At 38.6% G+C, this 24,662-nt stretch overlaps 1 protein-coding gene across 1 annotated transcript in view; it reads right to left on the minus strand.

The window, feature by feature from the left end:
* Positions 1 to 3,579: 3,579 nt before the first annotated feature.
* LOC306881950 (capping protein, Arp2/3 and myosin-I linker protein 3-like) overlaps positions 3,580 to 24,662 on the minus strand; it is a 63,089-nt gene continuing 42,006 nt past the window's right edge. Inside the window, exons 22-40 of the mRNA XM_079436341.1 lie at positions 23,837 to 23,905; positions 23,210 to 23,303; positions 20,868 to 20,966; positions 19,638 to 19,757; positions 18,574 to 18,687; positions 18,313 to 18,488; positions 17,133 to 17,220; positions 16,929 to 17,039; positions 16,717 to 16,783; positions 15,321 to 15,508; positions 8,947 to 9,026; positions 8,633 to 8,797; positions 8,009 to 8,207; positions 6,870 to 7,152; positions 6,633 to 6,745; positions 6,402 to 6,543; positions 4,811 to 4,885; positions 4,564 to 4,671; positions 3,580 to 4,289 (exon numbers count right to left, since the gene is read on the minus strand). Coding sequence (XP_079292467.1) covers positions 4,249 to 4,289; positions 4,564 to 4,671; positions 4,811 to 4,885; positions 6,402 to 6,543; positions 6,633 to 6,745; positions 6,870 to 7,152; positions 8,009 to 8,207; positions 8,633 to 8,797; positions 8,947 to 9,026; positions 15,321 to 15,508; positions 16,717 to 16,783; positions 16,929 to 17,039; positions 17,133 to 17,220; positions 18,313 to 18,488; positions 18,574 to 18,687; positions 19,638 to 19,757; positions 20,868 to 20,966; positions 23,210 to 23,303; positions 23,837 to 23,905 — 2,332 coding nt within the window. The 3' untranslated portion in view covers positions 3,580 to 4,248. The remainder of the gene's footprint in view (positions 4,290 to 4,563; positions 4,672 to 4,810; positions 4,886 to 6,401; positions 6,544 to 6,632; positions 6,746 to 6,869; positions 7,153 to 8,008; positions 8,208 to 8,632; positions 8,798 to 8,946; positions 9,027 to 15,320; positions 15,509 to 16,716; positions 16,784 to 16,928; positions 17,040 to 17,132; positions 17,221 to 18,312; positions 18,489 to 18,573; positions 18,688 to 19,637; positions 19,758 to 20,867; positions 20,967 to 23,209; positions 23,304 to 23,836; positions 23,906 to 24,662) is intronic.

A 24,662-nucleotide genomic window follows, 5' to 3' on the forward strand; every position in this document is an offset into this window, starting at 1 on the left:
TCATGTAATGACTTCTAAGTGTCGCTCTTACTTTTTAAACATAAGACAAATTGCTCCTTTGATCTGTGATGTTTTCCCGTAGCAATCTTAGCAGGTGTGAATATGAGTTTGCATAATGGTGTGACAGAAGTTTGGAGCATGTCATACACAGATGTTGTGCATTTAGTGGGAAATTTATTATTGGGAGTTTTCCTGACAAACATGGTCTGTTTAGTATGTAATATATTACACTACCATTTTCATGCAACACCCAGATAATAGAGCATCAGTCTTTAAACAATTGATCTGGCCTGGTATTTTCTCTATACCTAGGACAAATCCATAACAACACAACAATACAATATGCAATCTTAAATGTTTTCATTAAAAAAAAAACCTACTTAAAGTTCTGATGCCTGCCGATTAGAAATAAAATAACAAATTGGATCTCGATTATTTATCCTAGAGAGTAAATTGACACTTGCATGAGTTCCTGCTACACAGTATTTTTCATGAGAAAAAAGATCCTTGAAATCTCATATATATATCAAACTGTGCTTGGATAAATTTCCAAAGTCTGTAGTCAAAAGACTGATTTCTAAATATGAACTCAAACATTTCTCAACAAATTATTTGAAGAGCTATATCGACTATGTTATAGCTTTATGCCAACAATTGCCTAATTTGCTTGTTTTTCCTAAGGAATTTTAGACAAAAAAATACAAAGTTGATACCCAAAATATAAGTGAGAACTGTATCGAGTCACCTGATCAAGAAGTAATTTTCTTTTGAAACAGTCAAATAATTCTTGAAATATCTATACTAAATTTCAAGATAGTGACCTATTGGTCATACATTATCTAGTTCAATACACATCTATAAATAAATGCGCAGGAAATAGTCATCTCAGTTGAAATTATTTGAGACCACAGAGTGAGAAATATTAACAAGCACATTGTATGAGAATGGTTTGGAGCTCATTATATTAAAACATTTGACCGTAGAATGCAACAACTGACTAATCAGAATCAAATATTCCAGAAAGAATCAAATATTCATGCCTTCCCATAATTGTCACTGATAGTGATTTCTAACTTTTAAATTTACCTTCAAAGATGTAATTTAGTCGAATAAAAAGCCTCATGAAGTGATAGTGGAATAAATACACTATTCTCTTCAGAGAGAGATTCTCAGACACATTTAAGCAGCAGAAGTCACTAAATGTAGACAATAAATTCCTTAATCTCTGCTTGAAATTACTCTTCCATAGCAAGATGTTTGCTTGGCTTTGGGCCTCTACTGCCCTCCTATGTCATTAAAAGGCAATGAGAGACACATTATGAGAAGCAGCATCTGGTATCCACGGTTCCTTGACTGAAAAACGGCTTTGAAAATTGTTCAACTGCTAGTAATTAATCCATATAAAGTGATAATATATTTCTTGAATTCACTTCCAAAGTAATATGCACCAAAACACACCGTGGTTTTATTATGTAGCGTTACTATGTTCATGCCACGTTAATATTTCATAATATTGTATTTTTTACCAAGCATAAGAGACCTTTAATATGTAATACAATGATATTCTATGAAGTACCCTGTAAACATTTACCATGTAAATCTGGTGGTATTATTACCCAGAGGTGGGGGCAAGTCACACATGTTCAAGTCTCAAGCAAGTCTCAAGTCCCTACCATCAAGTCTCAAGCAAGTCTCAAGCCACAGTACAAACTAATCAAGCAAGTCAAGTCAAGTCAGTGGCTCACCTCAAGCAAGTCAAGTCGAGTCCTGACAAAGGCCAAGTCAAGTCACAGTATCAAAAAGGAACAAATATATTTTTAATCACACAACCTTATTATTTTTTCCTCTGAAATTAACTTTTTTAAAGATACATTTTAAATAATAATGTTTTAAATATAACATATTGATAATAGGCAAAATTCTACTTTGTATATCGATAATGTAATCTTATGTTATATTGTGTTTGACCATCCTAGGAGACACAGATAATATTTAACAGATGTTTGAAAATGATTTTGCTCTAAATATCTCCAGCGAAGACTGGGATTCAGTCTGGGAGCACGCTAAAGAATTTCAGTGTGCAACAAAACATGCTATTCAATATAAAATAATATGCTGACTACAAATCACCCCTTACATCAGAAACAAAATGGACCCAAAATTTTCATCAGATATAGACACCCTATTTGGACTATTTCTTTAACTTTGCATGAATGCCTAACATCGCTCTTGAAAACTATTGTCATCTTGGCTCAAAACAAGAAGCCTGATGTTAATGTTTATGTATCTTCCCCTGTAACTCATCGATTTCTTTTATTTTTATCTTAATAAGAATTAAATTGACAGCTGTACATTTAAGGTCTGCCTAAGCTTTTTATGTTGTTCTTTGATTGTTTGTTTTGTTTTCTATTTGTTCTGTTGGGGGGAAAAATAATAATTGAATATAGAAATATGAAAGTCAATGATAGACCTACTCCTACGGCTGCAAATCACTGCTTTATCACAGAAGCGTTCATTGAACTGATTTATTCAAAACAGTTGATTCGTTCATGAACAAGCAGGACTGGGCCACTGAATCACTGAACCGATTCGTTCAAATCCCTGGATTCATTCAGTATTCAGTGTGTTGCTTAGAGATGCACGTAACTCTAGCTGTGGGCAGCCGCGCATAAAATATTACTATATCGTATGTTATAAATATAAAAACTCATACTAGGGCCATTTTGACTTGGATGTTACGACATGTCTTGGATTTTGGGTGCAAGAGAAACTAATCGATAAAACACTGTGGTTTCCGTGGTACAATTCCATTTATAGATTTACAAAGAGGGATACTCAACACTAAAGCATTGTTTTGAAAGGCAAAAGTTTGACGTCGTTAAGTGCAAACACGAGATTAATCATTTATAATCACTTTAATTTAATGACAGACCTAAACTGAATTTTAAGACCACTGCTGTTTTCAACTAACAAACAAGCTTACATATGAAGCGGTGATGTCCTGGCTTTGCAAATGCATAGTGTTTAAGTGTTAATCCAAACATCTCGTGAGATTCTCTTGCTCCCTGTATTTGGCGTGCTGTGTTCCTGTGCTCGTGCTGTGTTCCTGTGGTCGCGCAGTGTCATGAACTGCGCAGACTCGGATCACTTCTGCCGTTGGTTCAGTGGCTCGCGTTTTGTTTACCAAATTATGTCGCGATTTATTATAATAATTAAGAGTTGTTATAAAGTCAAGTCCTGCCGAGTCATGAAGGTCCAGTCAAGTCAAGTCCAAGTCAAGTCTCAAGTCACTGGATCTCAAGTCCAAGTCAAGTCGAGTCATTTTCTTTATTTAGTCAAGCAAGTCACAAGTCCTTAAATTTGCGGCTCGAGTCCGACTCGAGTCAAGTCATGTGACTCGAGTCCCCCACCTCTGTTATTACCAATGGCGTTTTTGACAGTTAATATCATGATATTCTTGAAGTATCTTTGAGTATTATGTAAATAAGTAGTAATCATTCAATACCATGGTATATAACAGTTCCACTGTGTTACTTTCTGTCCTATTCTCTGATTTTAAAAAAGAACAGCAGCAGACGTAATATTCCATTTTTATTCATTCAATCACATTTAGTAGAAAATAAAGCTCATTTAGGGCCAGCAAACTCTTAAACATTTATCCAGTTGCATAAACAATGCCTGATTAAGACAACAGTAATACTGCTAATGATATTGATCGAGTAGACAGAAAATGATAAGAATAAATTAGTCACACACTACAAAACTTCACGTGGGTAATGTCGGACATGGGGGGGGGGGGGGGGGGGGTACATCCACTAAACCGAATGAGAATTCAAGCGATGATTAGTGCAAATATTGGTTCTGTTTATATAATATACTTTACAAAATATCATTCTATGGTTTTTAAAGATAAATAGCAAAAGGTTCCTTTATGTCAAAGATTGTCAAAAGACTCAGAGGGAGAGAGACGGAGAGAGAGTGAAATAAAGGAATCGTAGTTAAGTGCAGAAGGTTAAGGATGATGGTTACGTAAAAGCAGGAGGGGAAGCAAAACAACTCACTTGAGTAAGCAAGAATATGCTTAATATGTGTGTGCAAAATGACTATGAAATTGTCTGAGAGCCGAAAGCAAGAGTTTTTATGAATTCATCAAGGTGCAAATTCATCTGCTGATCATATCTCTCCCTCTCTCTCCTCTCAGCATCACAATGACCCTGTGTTTTCACAGAGCTTTGGCTCAAATGGTTGTCATGATGCTTCAGTGTTGCTTGGCTCCGAACTCTGATGACCTGCAGAGATAAACAGAGGAATAGAAAGAGAGAGAAAGAAGTGAATGATGGCCTACTTACGTTACCCGTTTACTAATCTGGCTTTGTTAAAGGTCAACTCAGAGCCATCTGTCCGTGGACACACAAACAGGTGCACGCTTGCACACTCACGATATATTCACATGTAACACTGGAAAGATTTCCTCTAATTACTGGAGTGCTTTCCAGTCAGACTATCCAATAAAACTGCTGGACGCTTCCAAGAAGCACAAACACACACAAAACAGCACAGTACCGGGGAAATCCAAGGACTTATTTCGTTTCGGAGGGAGTCTGGGTTTTTTCACAGGGGGTTTGCGATCTGAAGATCTCTCCAGATCACAGCGGGCATCCTGCTCCATTCCTAGTGGGTAAATACAGGGGGCACACAGAGGGAGGGATGGGATCACACAAGTAAGGATGAGTTGATGAAGGCATGCTAGAGCAGTAGATGGTGAATGCGGACCCTCCTCACATGCTCAAAAGCGAATCGAAGTCTGTACCTGTGTCACATGAGTTTGCTTTCCTGTTTCGATGTGGTTTCATGGGACCTCCAGGGCTGCTTTTGACTTCATCGCCTGAGCAAAAATAAACATCATATACTCTCTATCATTTGTTTTGTTTGTTTGTTTTTTAAGTTGGAAGTCACAAAAATTGTGTGGGGGGGAAATCAGAACGTTTGTTTTTTTTACAAAATACATTTTAAAATAATATACATTTTGTACTATTAGTAAATAGTTAATACTAAAATATTAATTTACAAAACATAGGCCTACACCTAATATTTTACTATGCATGTAACTGCAACACAAGTGTGCATTTGCAATATTAATAAATATGTTCAAAAATACAAAATACACTTTACAAAATGTATTATTAGAGCTATACTTAAAGTCCTTAAACTATTAATTTACAAGCCATACACTTAATATTATAATCAATACACATAAGTGAAACATAAGTGTGCACTTGCAAAATTAATAAATATGTACAAAAAATGATATACATCATCTGAAAGCTGACTAAAAAGCTTCCCATTGATGATGCTTTGTTTTGATGGACAATATTTGGCCGAGAGGCAATTATTTGAATATCTGGAATCTGAGGGTGACAAAAAAAAAAATCTAAATATTGAGAGAATCGCCTTTAAAGTTGTCCAATTGAAGTTCTTAGCAATGCATATTACTAATCAAAAATTAAGTTTTGATGTATTTCCAGTAGGAAATTTACAAAATATCTTCATGGAACATGATCTTTCCTTAATGTCCTAATGATTTTTTGCATAAAAGAAAAATCTATAATTTTGACCCATACAATGTATTTTTGGCTATTGCTACAAATATGTACCCCAGCGTCTTAAGACTAGTTTTGTGGTCCAGGGTCACATAAATTTTATATATATATATGTATATGTAATATATATGTGTGTGAAGAGCCCAGATGCAAAAGCCTCTAAGTGCCATCTGAAATTTTCTTCTAAAATGAGCATTTTTTTTCTCAGGCTTCTATGTTTATGTTCAGTTATTTCACTTTAATGGCAGTGAAAAGAACCCTTTCATTGCCTTTAAAGTGAAATTACTGAACCTACACTTAGGAGCCTGAGAAAAATGCTCATTTTAGAAGAAAATTTCAGAAGGCACTTAGAGGCTTTTGCATCTGAACTCTTCACACATATATATTTACCTTCAAAGAATGGTGTGAAGTGTTGATCTCAGAAATGCTATATAAGTATTTTTTCAGATAATATATTACTATTATTTTCTAAAAAGTGGTATAAAGTGATATTATCAGATACATATATATATAGGTATAGGTATATAATGTACAATGTAGAAGCTATTATTATTAATCTCAGATACACTGTTAACTTAAAGTAAAAATATTTAAAATGACTGTACATAAAAATACTACAACTACTACTACTAATACACTGTCTTTATGTTATCACATTTATTTTTTTCACCAAGTATTTAAGATTATACACTTAAAAAGAATATATGATTATTAAACTGCTTTAGAAAGGCTTCAGAAAGCTTTATGAAACAATAAATGCAACTACCATTAAGACATTATAACAACTTTTGTCTGAATTACCTTGAAGCAAAGCAGAATCTACTGAAGCAGAATGAAACACAGGCTTAGCGGAGGCGGGCGGAGCAGCTGGTGGCTGATTCTCATTGGCCACATCTTGTGGTGAGGAGCCAATGGGGGACGTGTGAGGTGAATAATAGCATGGCTGAAAAGAATGATATAATCAAAAGCTGTTTTAATGATACATATTTGCTACGAGAATAAAGACATTTTAAGTCAAAAACACAAAGATACCTTTTCAGGGATGGGTGGAAACTGTCCTTCTGGTTTTTGGTCTTCTCCATATCTCCTGTCCTCTTTTTCCTCATCCTTCTCCCTCAGTTCTCCAGAATCGTCAGTAGATTTATCTGGGTACAGCAAATAACCATTTAGAAAGTTATATTGTGTAAAATCTTATTAAAACTAGTTAACAGGAATGAAAAATGTACTAAAATGAACACAGAATCCAACTCATGACAGAATATGCATTACCAGAGCTCTCCTCAAGATGGTGTTGTCGTGTCTTAGCTAAGCTTGGCTTGGTACTCTGAAGCGGCGGCTCGGGTCTTTTTCTGGTTTCCAGCAGCTGAGGGTCTATTATATTGTCTGCCTTTTTCTGGCTGTCTGACTGTGATGCCTGTCTTCCTGATTCTGACTGTCTGTCTATAGATGGCGTGTACCCTTTAGCAACGATATCGGAATGCCGATCCATCTCATGCTCTCCGTACCCAATCTCTTCTGATGAGCCGAACACCTCACTGTAATCAGGCGAATGCTGGGAACAGAGAGACAGAGTGGGAGAGACTGTGGAAAACATGTCATAATGCTCATTAAATTTACATTTCATTTGTTTTCGTATTGATCAAAAACTAGTGATGCTAACATTATATTACAATTCCTTCCCATGTTTGTTCTCAACATTACCTGCACCATTTTGGGAATGAATAAATAAATATTACATAGTTTGTGTACCAGAGTTGGCCTAAATTCAAATTAAGAATTGGCTTCAACTCACGATGTAGAACCTGAACTGGTGTGGAATCTCAACACAGAATGTTGAATTGGAATTAGAACGACAAGCAGATGAATTCACTGGATTGAAATTGAAAGGAATTCAACAGTCACACAAAAGTTTCTTGACTAGTCAGAAATAATACATCATTTTTACTACTCGTGCCTTTAACCTGGTATAACCCTCCCCCTAAAATTAGACATTTTTAAAATAATTTAACATTGTTAAATCAACCACAGCCATGAAAACAGATTTTCATTTTTCCATATAGAACCACAATATGTCCCACAGTGATTTTAGATAACATTATTAAAATACTTGCATCAAAATTGGGGTAATTTATAGGATTCTTAAAAGCAAAGTCAATTAAATGAAATAAAATTATATATATATATATTTTATATAATAGTATATGCTGTGTATAAATTACATTTGGATTTCTACAGGTGGCATTTCAAGTATTGATTATGAATATAATCTAATATTTCAGGAAATGGCCGAAGGAATTTATTTGGAATTCAAATTTGAATTACAGTTCTGGAACTTATTTGCAATCATAATTCAAATTCAACTGAATTTCAAGAACTGAACTGGAATTGTGCAATGTGATGAACTTTACCTGTCTCTGTGAAAAGCAGGAGGGGCTGAGTCCCATCATTCCTGGCAGGGGTATACCATGAACGGGCCGTCCTGACAGCTGAGGGGTCCTCTGAACACCCGGCCCTACCAGCCTCCCATTGGTGCCCTCAGTGACTACATCTAACCTCCCACGATCCTTTGGGTGTTGAATCAACGAGTACACATTCTCAGTGGCAATACTGAGAGCAACAGATAAAAGGAAAATAAGATTAAGAGATTGATTTATGTTGTCTGATTTATTGATGTAATACACTTTTATTCAGCAAAGATACATTAAACTGATCAAAAGTGACAGTAAAGATATTTATAATATTACAAAAGCTTTCCAATTCACATAAATGCTGTTCTTTTGAAATTTCTATTCATCAAAGAATCCTGAAAAAAAACTTTTTTTACAAAAATATTAAGCAGCATTGGTTTTTAAGAAAAATATTAAGCAGCACAACCGTTTTTAACATTGATAATAATACAAAAAATTATTCGGTCGCATTAAATCAGAATTTCAGAATAATTTAGTTATTTTAAAATGTAATAAAATAAAAATGGGTAGTGTACTATAAATTGTGTACTATAAATTATTACAATTAAAATATGAGTGACTCACTTAGTGCGACATTCCTCCCCACAGGCCCCGCCCCTTCCTGTAGTGTCTGACTCCTGATATGATATGGTAGAGTTGCGGTTCTTCCTGAATCCGGAAAAGATTGACAGCACACTGCGTCTTTTCTTCCTCCTCATAGCCTGAGCGTGATGGTGGGATGACAGCTGACTGCAGGACAGAAAGTCAGGGTGTCAGAGATAAGATAACGTCCACATTTTTTGCATGCCCATATGCCTTCAACCTTTAAAAAGTGAGCAAATGTGACACCTTCATTGTTAGACTTCATTACTACACAGAAGTGTTCAGTACTGAAGCACCTGTCTGGTAAAACTCTCTTGGTGTAGAAGTCAGGCAGTCCATCATCCAATAAGGATACTCCACCATTCTCCGAGCAGTGCTACAGGACGACAAGAGAAATAATGATGATGATCATGTGTGCTTTTGAGGATGGACTGGAGTTGATCATCTCTCTAAATTTGTGTTAGTGGATGATGCTGTCACGGTACTGTATCTCACCATCTGGGATTTGTTCTTCTGTATTATGTCAATGCATTAATTTGATCAACAGACATTACAAAGACACGGCTTGCAGGCACTTCGGCTGATCGGAAGTGACTGAAAGGAGAGAGCCTTTAATATTTGATGCTTTAATTCTGGAGACCCTGCAGAAAACATCTGGGCCTGCGTTCCGACAGATTTCTGAGAATTATCACGTTAACAAGAGAACGTGATTAAAACCCCCTCCTTCTCTTGTTAACGGCTTGAATGGCCTTCGATTAATCGCTTTTTATTTCATATTGTGTATTTTTGAAGTATACCCCCTGTAGGATACATAAATCAGCGCAATTTTGACTTAATTTACAACAAATCCTGTTTAATTGCTGATTTCCTAAAGAAATATCACACTAGCATAAATCCTGAAGCCAATCATAGAAGTCACTGGGAAAACACTTCATAATTCATAATTGGTCTCAATCAGCTTACAGTGGGGCAAATAAGTATTTGATACACTGCCGATTTTTCAAGTTTTCCCACTTACAAAGAATGGAGAGATCTGTAATTTCATCGTAGGTACACCTCAACTGTGAGAGACAGAATATAAAAAAAATATCCAGAAAATCACATTGTATGATTTTTGAATAATTAATTACCATTTTATTGCATGAAATAAGAATTTTATCACCTACCAACCAGCAAGAATTCTGGCTCTCACATACCTGTTAGTTTGTCTTTAAGAAGCCCTCCTATCCTCCACTCATTACCTGTATTAATTGCACCTATTTGAACTTGTTACCTGTATAAAAGACACCTGTTCACACATTCAATCAATCAGACTCCAACCTCTCCACTATGGGCAAGACCAAAGAGCTGTCTAAGGACACTAGGGACAAAATTGTAGACCTGCACAAGGCTGGGATGGGCTACAGGACAATAGGCAAACAGCTTGGTGAGAAAGCAACAACTGTTGGCGCAATTATTAGAAAATGGAAGAAATTCAAGATGACTGTCAATCTCCCTCGGACTGGGGCTCCATGCAAGATCTCGCCTCATGGAGTATCAATGATTCTGAGAAAGGTGAGGGATTAGCCTAGAACTACACGGAAGGACCTGGTCAATGACCTGAAGAGAGCTGGGACCACAGTCTCAACGGTTACCATTAGTAATACACTACACCGTCATGGATTAAAATCCTGCAGCGCGCGCAAGGTACCCCTGCTCAAGCCAGCACATGTCCAGGCCCGTCTGAAGTTTGCCAAAGACCATCTGAATGATCCAGAGGAGGCATGGGAGACGGTCATGTGGTCAGATGAGACCAAAATAGAACTTTTTGGTATAAACTCCACTCGTCGTGTTTGGAGGAAGAAGGATGAGTACAATCCCAAGAACACCATCCCAACTGTGAAACATGGGGGTGGAAACATCATGCTTTGGGGGTGCTTTTCTGCAAAGGGGACAGGACGACCTCCTTCCCTCAGTAAGAGCATTGAAGATAGGTCGTGGCTGGGTCTTCCAGCAGGACAATGACCCCAAACACACAGAAAGGGCAACTAAAGAGTGGCTCCGTAAGAAGCATTTCAAGGTCCTGGAGTGGCCTAGCCAGACCTGAACCCAATAGAAAATCTATGGAGGGAGCTGAAACTCCGTGTTGCCCAGCGACAGCCCCAAAACCTGAAAGATCTGGAGAAGACCTGTATGGAAGAGTGGGCCAAAATCCCTGCTGCAGTGTGTGCAAACCTGGTCAAGAACTACAGGAAACGTCTGACCTCTGTAATTGTAAACAAAGGTTTCTGTACCAAATATTAAGTTCTATTTTTCTATTGTATCAAATACTTATTTCATGCAATAAAATGGAAATTAATTATTCAAAAATCATACAATGTGATTTTTTCTGGATTTTTTTTTATTATATTCTGTCTCTCACAGTTGAGGTGTACCTACGATGAAAATTACAGATCTCTCCATTCTTTGTAAGTGTCACGAATCCTGGCCATGCTCTTCCGTTAACTCGCCACCAGATGTCACTCACTCACCACATTGACTCTTACACTACACAGCACTCTGGACTACAGTTCCCACAATCCATTGCACAGATCACAGCTGTCACCATTCACACATCACACACACCTGATTATGATTTCAATCACCACCACACACCATATAAGCCTGGGACTTGCTCTTGCTCAGGGCCGAGTATTGTTAGCGAATATCACTCACATAGCGATAGCAACTTTACAGAGCCATTCTTATAGTCTTAGTCTTGCCTTGTTTTCCTGCCGTGTTTGACCCTGCTCTTGTTTCCTGGATTTACCCTTTGCCTCTGCCGTTTGGACTCTGTTCGCTCCCTGTTTGGATTATTGCTCTCGTCTCTGGATTATCTCTCTGCCTTGCCCCTTTGGATATTGTTCGCTGATCGTTGACCCACGCTTGCTCCACGGATTGCTCTGTCTTGCCTCCACCATACCTGTTTGCCGATCTCTGACCCTGCCTGTTTTCTGACCATGTTTTTTAATAAAGCTTTGCATATGGATCCGCACGTCTCACGTTTCGCCAGCCCCGTAACAGAATACTCGGCCACACAAGGATCCAGCGGCTTTTCAAGAGGACATTGGCCAGGTATGGACTGTGCACGACTGTTATTAACCCTCGAGCAGGGCTCGCGACCACTCGAGGATTATATTCAGGAGTACTTAGACCTCGCCTATTTTTCTGATCTGCCGGACTACGCACTTATTGACTTTTTTAGTGAGGGCATTAATCAGCCGCTCCGGTCAAGGTTAATCCGCGAGGGTCCCCGTTCATCTCTCAGTCAATTTATGGACTATGCTTTACTGTGTGTGGGCTCCTCTTTTACTGTGGGTGTCGCGGAGGAATGCAACACCTCACTCACTCACAAAATGGCGGCAGCAACAGCACCCCTTCACGTCGTCGCTGTCAAGCCAGAGTCCGCTCACGTCGTCGCTGTCAAGCCAGAGTCCGCTCACGTCGTCGCTGTCAAGCCAGAGTCCGCTCACGTCGTCGCTGTCAAGCCAGAGTCCGCTCACGTCGTCGCTGTCAAGCCAGAGTCCGCTCACGTCGTCGCTGTCAAGCCAGAGTCCGCTCACGTCGTCGCTGTCAAGCCAGAGTCCGCTCACGTCGTCGCTGTCAAGCCAGAGTCCGCTCACGTCTCCGCTGTCAAGCCAGAGTCACACCACATCACAGTGCTCCAGCCAGAGTCTGTCACACCCAAGGATTTAAGGTCAGTCCTTCAAGTTCCCTGTCTGATATCCAGTGTGATGGACCCACCACTGATGTCAGTGCGAGTAGCTGGCATTCCCAGGGCCTCAACTCTGTCTGTTACAGAGACTGTTCCCCTGACCTCAGTACTTCCCGTTATGGCGGTTGCCATTTTGAGTGTGTGGGCTGCACACTGTGCTCCTGAGGCCTCTCCTGTCCACGAGTCTGCTCCTGAGGCCTCTTCAATCCACGAGTCTGCCCCAGAACTTCCAGAGGAGGCGGCGTCCACTGCAGAACCACCAGAGGTGGCAGCTTCCGCTGCAGAACCTCCCGAGGTGGTGGCGCCCACTCCTGTACTCACTGTTTGCCCGGTCACGGCCACGGAGGCCGTTCCTGACCTCATGGTCTGCCCTGTCACGGCCATGGAGGCCATTCCTGACGTCACTGTCTACCCTGTCACGGCCACGGAGGCCGTTCCTGACCTCATGGTCTGCCCTGTCACGGCCATGGAGACCGTTCCTGAACTCACTGTCTGCCCTGTCACGGCCATGGAGGCCGTTCCTGAACTCACTGTCTGCCCTGTCACGGCCATGGAGGCCGTTCCTGAACTCACTGTCTACCCTGTCACGGCCATGGAGGCCGTCCCTGAACTCACTGTCTACCCTGTCACGGCCATGGAGGCCGTCCCTGAACTCACTGTCTGTCCTGTCACGGCCAAAGAGGCCGTCTGTGAGCTCGCGCTCTGTCCTGTCACGGCTAAAGAGGCCGTCTGTGAACCCTCGCCCTGTCCTGTCACGGCTAAAGAGGCCGTCTGTGAGCTCTCGCCCTGTCCTATCACGGCTAAAGAGGCCGTCTGCGAACTCTCGACCTGCTCCGTCACGGCTCCTGTGACCATGGGGACTCTCTCTGTGGTGTCTGTCTCTGTTCTCCCCAGATCCCTGATCCTGTCATGGCTTCCTGACCAGTCCGCTCTGCTGTGGAGATACTCTGCCCTGTCTACGCCACACTGGTGGGCTCCGGCTCCGTCTACTCCGCCGTGGTGGTCAGTTGTCTGGCTCTGGGGGTCTCCTGCTCCGCCCAGGTGGGCTCTGGTCCCGTCCTGCCCTGCAACGAAGACTCTCCCAGTGTTGTCTGTCTCTGCTCTCTCTGTGTTGTCTGTCCTTGTTCTCCCCAGATCCCAGTCTCTGTCATGGGTTCCTGCCCTGTCTGCCTCCCTGTGGTGGTCTTCTGCTCGGGTCTGGTGGTCGTCTGCTCCGCCATGGGGGTCTTCTGCCCGGGTCTGGTGGTCATCTGCTCCGCCGTGGTGGTCCTCTGCTCTGGTCTGGTGGTTATCTGCCCCGCCGTGGTGGTCTTCTGCTCGAGTCTGGTGGTCTTCTGCTCCGCCCTGGTGGGCTCCGGTCCCGTCTGCTCCGCCATGGTGGGCTCCGGTCCCGTCTACTTCGCCCTGGTGGGCTCCCGTGCCGTCTGCTCCGCCCTGGTGGGCCTCTGCTCTGTCGGTCCTGACCTGGCCTCTGGCTCCGCCCTGGTTTCCTGCTCTGCCGGTTCTTCCTCAAGGACCTGGCCCTCCGTCCCTCCCCCTGCTCCGCCTCCGCGCCACCGCCCTCCTGGATTGTTTAGGAGCGTCTGGAAGCCGCTCCTTGGGGGGGGGCTATGTCACGAATCCTGGCCATGCTCTTCCGTTAACTCGCCACCAGATGTCACTCACTCACCACATTGACTCTTACACTACACAGCACTCTGGACTACAGTTCCCACAATCCATTGCACAGATCACAGCTGTCACCATTCACACATCACACACACCTGATTATGATTTCAATCACCACCACACACCATATAAGCCTGGGACTTGCTCTTGCTCAGGGCCGAGTATTGTTAGCGAATATCACTCACATAGCGATAGCAACTTTACAGAGCCATTCTTATAGTCTTAGTCTTGCCTTGTTTTCCTGCCGTGTTTGACCCTGCTCTTGTTTCCTGGATTTACCCTTTGCCTCTGCCGTTTGGACTCTGTTCGCTCCCTGTTTGGATTATTGCTCTCGTCTCTGGATTATCTCTCTGCCTTGCCCCTTTGGATATTGTTCGCTGATCGTTGACCCACGCTTGCTCCACGGATTGCTCTGTCTTGCCTCCACCATACCTGTTTGCCGATCTCTGACCCTGCCTGTTTTCTGACCATGTTTTTTAATAAAGCTTTGCATATGGATCCGCACGTCTCACGTTTCGCCAGCCCCGTAACAGTAAGTAGGAAACTTGAAAAATCGGCAGTGTATCAAATACTTATTTGCACCACTGTATATATGTTTTTGAATATACTGCATGGATTGGAATATTTTGTAATAAAATTCCAATATATGGTATTGTATACTTAGATATAATCATAAAATAGTGCTGCATGGAATATATTACTGATTCGATTCTATGAGGAGGATGAAGAGAAATAGATTTGGCTACTTTTTAAAAAAGAAAACATGATTAAAAGTTTGTGAGTGTTTTTTTTTCTCTCATTATGAATCCAAACTGCTTCGTTCATTAGTCACATAAATAATAATAGCTAAAAGTAGACTGTTGGGGATACAAGCGATTCAACGACAACATGATAAGGGAGTCGCAAAATCTAAACACGACTATTTCTGCAGCAATTACAGGTAAAATAAGAGAATTCAGTTTGATGGGATTGTGTTTTTCCACAATACACCAAGGCCCCAGTATAAGACTCATTGCCAAGTGTATCTATCAAACTGAATTGAAGACAATATTAACATAAATATATGATGGATATGTGAGTAATATAAGAATTGAGGGCAATAACACAATATGAAGCAAAGCCTGAAACAGCCGAAGTGTATTCTAAGTCATTTTGTGACTTGTGTTAACTTTTTTATTTACCTTATTTTAACACAAAAAAATGCTATATAAAGATATCTAAAAAAAATTGTATTGGTGTGCCAATACTGGTAATGATACTGGTTCTTACTGTCTCAAAGGGAGCGTGTGCAGTCCTGTGTCTTCGTGGTGGACGTGGTCTGACGTGGGTCACATGACGCAGAGGTGAACCCTGTGTGGGCAGGGTGGACAGACCTTCCCATGATGCGGAGCGTGAAAGGGGAGCAGATGTCTGAGGAGTGGACACTAAAGGTGAAGAGTTGGGGTCATCACCTAGACCTGACGGAGAGTGAATCGCATCTAAATTATGTTATGCTGTTGAATTAATTGAATCAATCACAAATAATCATATACACTATATCTCTTGAGAAATTATCAGCAAAATACATTATTGTGGCAGATAAAAGCACTGTAAAATCAATATATTGTTTGATTTATTTATCTGTGCTACTTGTAAAGGAATAGTTCAGACAAAAAAAGAAAATCAGTAGACAATTTATACATCCTCAGGCCGTCCAAAATGTAGATGAGTTTGTTTTTTCATCAGAATGGATGGAAAAAAATTGAATTGCATCACTTGCTCACCAACGGATCCTCTGTAGTGAATGGGTGCCGTCAGAATGAGAGTCCAAACATCTGATAAAAACATCACAGTAATCCACAAGTAATATAACTAATCTATAAACTGCGTGTTTGTAATAAACAAATTCATCATTAAGGTGTTTTTAACTTCAAAACATTGTTTCTGGCTAAAATATGAGTCCTCTATCCATAATATTACTTTCTCCAGTGAAAAACTGGTCTCATCTGAATCAGGTGAGAAATATGCACAGATCAAGCACCATTTACAAGCAAAAGCAGTTCAAAATAGTTCTAAACAAATATGTTGGTAGATTTTAATGTGAAAAGACAACAGGGGATGGACTTTTTCACTGGAGGAGGCGTTATTATGGATTATGGACTAAAATTTTGACCAGAAGTGACAGTTGTAAGTTGAAATGCCTTAATTATATAATGATTTTATCAGCTGTTTGAACTCATTCTGATGGCTCCCATTTACTGTGGAGAATTCGTCGGTGAGCAAGTGATGTAATGCCAAATTTCTTGAAAAAAAATTCTGATGAAGAAACAAACATCTTTGATTGCCTGAGGTCGAGTAAATGTCTATTAAATTTACATTTGAGTAAACTATTTAATTAATTGTTTAACTGTCATTGAGCACAATTAAGTGTATGTATTTTTTTCCATAATTCATAAAAAATTAAAAACACTAAATTAACATGTTAAAATGACAGACCTAATAAATGTTAAATACGTTTTATTAATGAAATTGAGCTAAAAATATGATATGAAGAATGCATGGGTTTAAACTAAAAAATGTATACACAGTGTAAGTATACATGACTTGAAAGCACTGAATGAGTGTTCAACTAAAAAATGAATGATAGTCCTGGTTTCATCCTACATAGCGTGTGTGTGTGACTCACTGAGTCTGTTGGACACGGGACGAATGCGTCTGGTCCTGGAGCTGCGTTTCTTAATGGCAATTGTGTCCTGTGTACAGAACGACAGAAGTGAGTGAGGATATCGCGAACTGAGCAGATGATAAGACCGCTGAGTTACAAGAGATGACAGATACTGTAAATACCACCAAACACACAAATGAGTCAGTTGTGAGTGATTCACATAACACACTCACTATGCTGATGCCAAAGTCATCCTCCACAACATCCAGTATGTCGGCGTGTCTGTGTGTGCGCCTGGCTGTTCCCCCGTCTTCCAGCCGTCTCATCTGTGAAACCTGCCGGAGCTGTGATGACGAACAGATGCGTGAGGAAGAGCGATGCTTGTGCACGTGCTCAGAATGAACAGACGAATGGAGAGATAAATCTGTTTGTAGTACCAGGGTTTTGTGTGTGGCATATAGCTCCTGTAGGATCTGGTCCACTATGGAGTTAGTGAGATACGAGACCACAGATAGCTTCACCTCCCTAAAATTGAGAGAGATGGGAGACACAGAGAAAACTTGTTAGAGCATGTTAAAACCATGCTGGGAGTTGCAGCTGTGAATAGAGCTGCTACAGAAAAATAGGTTTGTCTTTCCAATAAAGACTTCACGATTTTGATCGACGGGTGCATCGCACAGATCATTTGTTTGGACAAAAATTTAGATACACCCATGATACAACCATGCATGGTGAATCAATTCAATACCAAGAAAGAATCTAAATCAAGTGTTCTTTGAAGGACTAAGCTGGAAAAAAATTCAATCAAATAAAAATTAGGCAACATTTTGATAGTCTTGTTTAAACATTCTACTAACTATATACAAATATGTAGATGTACTTTTTCCATGATAACAACCTTGAATCTAAATAAAATGTTCTTTGAAGGCCTAAGCTGGAATAAAATGAAATAAATTTAAAAATAGGCAATGGTTTTTATAGTCTTGTTTAGACATTCTACTAACTATATACAAATATGGAGATGTACTTTTTTTCCATGATAATAACCTTGAAAATATGCCAGCACATAAATAACACCTGACAGAATAATACCTTGTAGCCATCTGCATTGTATATTAAAAAACATATGTTAAACCAATATCAACATTAATGTAACAGCTCAAGAGTTCTTTAAAGGAAAAATAACAAAATAAAATAAAGTTAAATAAACTAAAGTCTAACAAGGCTTCATCATATTGTATATCTTATTTAGTTCATAAAATTTATGTTTACAAATACATGTATTTTTTTTTTTTTAGCGACCTATTGCATTCCGTGATATTACCGTAAAATCGGCCTTGTGTTATACACATTTTAGTAACAGGCATTATCCAATCTCTTGAGTTTACATGAATATACCAAAAAGGCAAGCTCCACCACAGATTACACAAAGTGTGCAAAACTGTTGAGGAGATTTCTGTCATTGCCCATTCAAATAGACAGCTGTTTTGAAAGCTACTGCCTGGGGGCATTATAAACATTGCCGCCGACTGAACCAACTTCAAAAAAAGGACTTGGGTATAATTCTCAAAGTATTAATTTCAGAAACATCAACAACTCAACGCCCTCTTTTCTTACTCCAGAGCTCTGTTGATGTCCTGAGCTGCTCTCTCCATCAGAGCGGTGCGGATGGATGAACGAGGGATGGACACGCGTTCAGAGATGGAGGAGAGGGGAGGAGAGAGACACTCTGCTGCTGCACAAGAAAGCGGACACAGCTCCCGGCACAGAGACACCATGGAGTCCACAATGACCTGCACAAATCCACCATCAATCACCCATCAGAACAAGAAAGCAGACATAAATCAGGCTGAAGGATGAGAGGGAGAGAAACAGCACCTGTAGTTCTTTATCAGCTGCTTTGGCGAGTTCTCCAGCCAGAGAGTCCAGCCTCTGTCTCACCGGACCGTCCACTGACAGCACGTGGGCCAGTTCACACAGCGAGGGGTACAGCTAGAGGACAGTGCAGACATAATTCACACACCAGTCATGATCTCTCACTCTCTCTCTCTGACCGCTATGAGGATTCTGTTGCATGAGAGTCATGCAGGTGATTTGTTTTTAACTTTTAAGGTTCGCTCATAAAGGCATATGCAGTAGAAATTGTTAGTTTTGTAGTAACACTTTACAATGTAGTTGAATTTGTTAACTTTAGTTAATGCAATGAGCAATACTTTCTACTGCATTTATTAAACTAACAGTGTTACTTTCTACTTATGCTAATACATTTGAACATTTCAGGTTAAATTAGCATTAGGGAATGTATTATAAAAGAACATGAATTATCAATGAACAATAGTATAATTTATAAATGAACATTTAGCATTAATAAATCTTGGGGAAAAAATGCTCATTGTTAGTTATTGAACCTTATTGTAAAGTATTACCTGAATACATGTGGAATATTATTACACTTTATAATCAGTTTTCGATTTAAAAAAGGTTTTGAAAAAGCTGAATTTTTAGCAGCCATTACTCAAGTCTTCAGTATCAAACAATCCTTCAGAAATCATTCTAATATGCTGATTTGGTGCTCAAGAAACATTTCCTATCATTATCAATATCGAAAACAGTATCAAAAATATTGCTACCCAATATTTTTGTGGCAACTGTGCTACATTTTTTCTAGAATTTTTGATAAATTGAAAGTTCAAAAGAGCAGCATTTTTAAAAACTCCTTTGTAACATTATGAATGTCTTTCTTGTCATTTTTGATCAATTTAATGCATACTTTCTTAATAAAAGTATTAATTTCTTTCGAAAAAAAAAACTATATATATATATTTGTGTTCATCTTTCATAGGTGTGATGACTGTACTGCTGTGTGGAAAATATTCATAATAAAAAAATAAAGAAGAGTGGTTGTGCAGACATTTGACAGGTAAATATACAAACACACTCACAGCTCGAGAGTTCCTGGCCTCCTTGAGGACCTGTCTGGCAGCCTGTAGCTCTTCCCCTTCACCTGTTCCTCTCAACACACACACCTGCTGCTGCACGCGCACACACAGACGCTCCATCACCTGGGACAGCAGCAGGACAGAAAGAAGAGACAGAGAGAGAAAGGAACAGACAGAGACGGAAAAAAAGCGAGAGCAACAGAGAGAGAGAGAGAGAGAGGAGCGTTTGATCCAACAATACAGAGTAAGATCAGTAACAGTTCACATTAGCATGTGAAAGAGATGCTTCCTCACAAACACAAGTATTTAAACACGTGTGTGTCAAAACTTTGCCTTATACTAGATTATTGGTTAGAGACCATTATAAGCAATCCATTCACAGGTTAACCATCTGAAGAATGTAAATATAAAGACTCTGTAAATGCAGTTTAGAAAATGGGACTGCTAATAGACAGAATGAATCTCTTCAGGTACACTTACATTCAAAGTTTAGGGGTAAGATTTTTATCATGTTTTTGAAAAAGAAAAAATGATGCTCACAAGGCATTTATTTGATCAAAAACAGTTTAAACAGTAATATTGTGAAATAATATTGCAATTGGTTTTATTTCAATATATTTTAGATTTATTATTATTATCAATGTTGAAAACAGTTGTGCTGCTTAATATTTTTGAGAAAATCATGATACATTCTTTCAGGATTATTTTATGAATAAAAAATGAAAAATTTATTGAAATATAAATCAGTTTTGATTAATTTTATGTGTCCTTGCCAAATAAACGTATTGATTTATTTTATCTTACTGACGCCAAACTTTTAAATGTATATTAATTCAATTTCAACCAATGCCGCCAATTTGGTAGAGGACAACCTGTTTGTCCAAACAAACACAGATAGGGCAAGTATACTTTTTAGATTATTTTAAATCTCCTAGTTGCTCTGAAATAACACATTAGAACTTTAAAGAGCTAACTGAGAATTTAAATGGCATAATTATGCAATTCTGCTTTCACAAAAATAATGTTTATGCAATTTAGCCACCAATTAAACTGAATTAATCTGAACCGACAGAACTAAAATAGAAATGACCCAAACTCTGACCCAGAGACCCTCATCATCACCATAACCAACTTGATCACATACTAGAAGTGAGAATAGGTGAGTCGGATTTGCAGTAGCAGTAGACCATGAGGCATGTGAATATGAGGTGGTGGTCAGGAAGCGGTCTTTACCTGTTCTGCTGTACTAGTGACCAGGCCCTGATGTAACCGAAGAGCCTGTTTCTGAGAGAAACGCTGAGTCTGGTTATTCCTTAACAAAGCCCGCTGGATCTAAGAGGAACACAGGAAAGACAGACAGACAGAGCAAGGGAGAGAATACTCATTAACGTCAAAGAAAAGAACACTGATGCTCAGATAAGCCATGCAGTCATGTGGAAATGATTGTAATTATACTGTGAATTAATGAAATATAAATGTATTGTCTGCTGTGTCTCTCTCTCAGCGCTGACCTTGTAAAAGTTTCCCATCTCTGGGCTCATTAAACATGTGCATAAACATTTCACCGCCTTGGGACTATTAAACTCAAAACAGCCGGACACACAGAGTTATGGATATTTAAAGTCCCATCTACTATGATATCCAAGGATGTAACCAAATATTCATGATTGTGGGGACGAAATGTAAAAAAAAAAAAGAATCGCTCACTGAAAACTCTGAATATTTAAAAGGGTGTGTCATTATGAAAAACATTTGACTGCTAAATTCTGTAACTGACCAATCAGAATCGAGGATTCCAGAATGCTTTCCACCCATATTTACACATATTAATGGCTTTTTGGTGTTCAGCAAATGAATCCACCCGGCCACAGTGAAGTAACGGAGAACTGCAGAACTCAAAGAAATGAAAGAAAATTAAATAAAAAAGGCATTGTTTTGAAATGTCCATTCTATGGAGATGGCAGAGTTAAAATGTATTTAAAAGATATTTTTGAAAAAAAAGGGTACAATTTAATAATCAATGAAATTATATAAAAAGTAGGAGGATGGGAAACCCTCAACAGCACTATTTATTTATGATTAATTAATGATTACTATGTACACAATCTGGTTATATACACAAATATGCCAAATGTTGTGATATTCCTGGGAACTGTGTCTCTGTGTAGCATTCCGAACAACCCCAGCATTACAAAGAAGTGGCTGAAATTATGCTGCCTTCACGTGCTATCGGAATTATCATAAATACGAGTTTCCTAATCAGAAATTGACATGAACGGCCTCTCAAGTCGTATTTACTACTGGGAAATTCAGAAATAATTTTGATACCCGAGCTTCCGAGTTGGGTGGGTCATAAACTTTAAACATGCTGCTGTCAATGCTGTTCTCACAACAACTACATCCCTTTGTCTTGTCGCTAAAGTAGTGTATTTATAGGCTAGATATGAACGATCATTCTAAGCATATTGTATGTTTTATAAGCAGTGAAATTAGCATGTATTTGACCGAAATTCCAGAATTGTCAGCAAAGTGCATATATAGCGCTGTGAATGTTTATATGATTGTCAACCAATGGGATGCTACATTTTATTATTTCCAACATTAAAGCACTTGAATATGACAAGCTCGTAATCATGACTTCATAAATGGGAAATAGGAAATTCCGTTAGCACGTAAGGGTAGCATTAATGCCCTTATTATTTCTGTCTGACCTTAAAGGGCAGTTCGCCCAGAAATGACTATTCTGTAATTAATTACTCACTCTCATATCATTCTAAACCCGTAAGACCGTTCATCTTTAGAACGCAAATTAAGTGAGCTTTCTGACCCTGTATAGACAGCAATGCAACTACCACCCCTTACCAAAAAGTAGTATACTTCAAGTTTATTTTATTAAGTATACTTAAGTAAAGTTCAAGTATATTTTTTATGTATACTTAATGTAGTAAGTATACAAATATCAGTGTACTAGTATTATACTCGCAAGTGTACTATTTCAATACTCCTTGGGACTAAATTGGCCCACTTTCTGGTTTACATCAAAGTTTTTAGCTCGCACTACAACTATACTAGAAGTGAACTTATAGGTATACTGATAGTTTACTAATTAAATACTTGTAGTAACATTTTTAGTACACTTTGAAGTATAGTTTCAGTAAACTACTAGTTTAGTAGTATTATACTGCAAGTATACTCGTAAGTTTTCTTTAAGTGAACTTTACATCGTACTTTAAGTATACTACTATATCCCTATTTAGGTATTAATTTGTATATATTTTGCCATATGAATATCTGAACATACAAAATGTCAAAGGGTAATCTTGCTTGTAAACAAAAACATTTTATTCTAGCTTCATGCATTATTTTTTTAAACACTTGAATGTGGGTAAGTTTCATAAATAAAAAATTAAATAAATAAACAACATTTTTGACAAAAATCTGAAAAAAGACTATGAATTGGATTCAGAATGATAATCAAAACGTAGATGGAGTCGATCAACACCCCAAAGCTTGGTCGACATTTTATTATAAATAAAATATATAGCATCATCACAATAAAAAAGCAGCATTCTTACCTTGGTTAGTGCCTGCTCTGTCCTTTCAGGGGCGCTACGGTACGCCTGTGTGACATCACTGAGTGGGATAGGCATGTACTGCAGAGTGAAATTACTGAGGAGAGAGCAGAAGACCATCAAGAAGCAGGTTAAAGGTTTTTTCCCAAACATCAACACGAGAGAGAAGAATGAGTTACCACACCGTCTATTTGTGTCTCAGAAACAGGTTTTTCTTGCTTTCCTTCTTTTTAAATTTTAACAGAGTACCATGTTTCTTTCAACACTTTTCAAAGGAATCTGTACTGAGAACAACATTCTTACAATGATTACAGTTCTCTGAATGCAACTCAAGTCTGCAAAAAAGTTTCTACATTAAATAATATTTGTGTAGATCTCCAGGGAAGAGAGGTGTTTCCAGAACAATGCTCTAATTGTGCATCACAGGCAGGTCAGTGAGGTGATGAAAGACTGTGCAAACACAAACAGCTTCATGTAGGCATGGACTGAAGTTCTTATTTCTTCCCAGTAACAGCATGCTGTGAATAAGTTTTCAAAGAGATGAGTGAGTCAATGCTCAGAGGGGTGAGTGTGCATTGAGGAGTGTGCATGATTTGAATGTGAGTGTGTGTGTGTGTGTGTGTGTCATACTGTTCTAGGGCTCGAGCCACATCTTGGAAACCCGTAGCACTTGTGTTATTTCGATCCCATGTCACACTCCTACAAGAAAGAAACAAACCATGACAATTTTATATTACTAAACCACTATCCATTATTTATTGTTAATAAATGCACCAGATGGGAATCTGCATGCATTTTGTACTTTTTCTGCACTGTTTTTGAGGAAATATCTGATGAATTCTGAATATAGTCAAATGTGTTAAAGAATTAGGGTCATTGTCAAAATTGTTAATTGCTGAATCTGTTGATTGTAAAATTGTTGAGATTCAGTTCAGTTTTATTCCATAAAAGCTAATGGAGGTATTAATATCTATACATTATTAATCTGACTTTTGTGTTTTTAATTATTAATATTATTATTAGTTTCCTATTTTGTTCTATTTTGTTATACGATGCACTAATGCTTAACCCCAGAAAACAAAATGAGTAAATGCATTAAAACATTTACATAATTACTGCATAAATAAATATGTGAATAAATAAATACATAAAAATGAATAAATAGACAGACAGACAGACAGATAGACAGATAGATAGATAGATAGATAGATAGATAGATAGATAGATAGATAGATAGATAGATAGATAGATAGATAGATAGATAGATAGATAGATAGATAGATAGATAGATAGATAGATATTTTTGTAAATGTAAGTCAAACCATTTTGTATTTAATAGATTGGTAGGTTATAAAAAGACAGTGTTATAAAATCATGTTTACGGCAGAAAAGTCAAGGGACATGTTTATCACCATATTTTAAAAAATTATCCATTAGCAAATTAGCAAAAACATTT

Source organism: Barbus barbus (genome assembly GCF_936440315.1).
Source record: "Barbus barbus genome assembly, chromosome: 15".
NCBI lineage: Eukaryota > Metazoa > Chordata > Actinopteri > Cypriniformes > Cyprinidae > Barbus > Barbus barbus.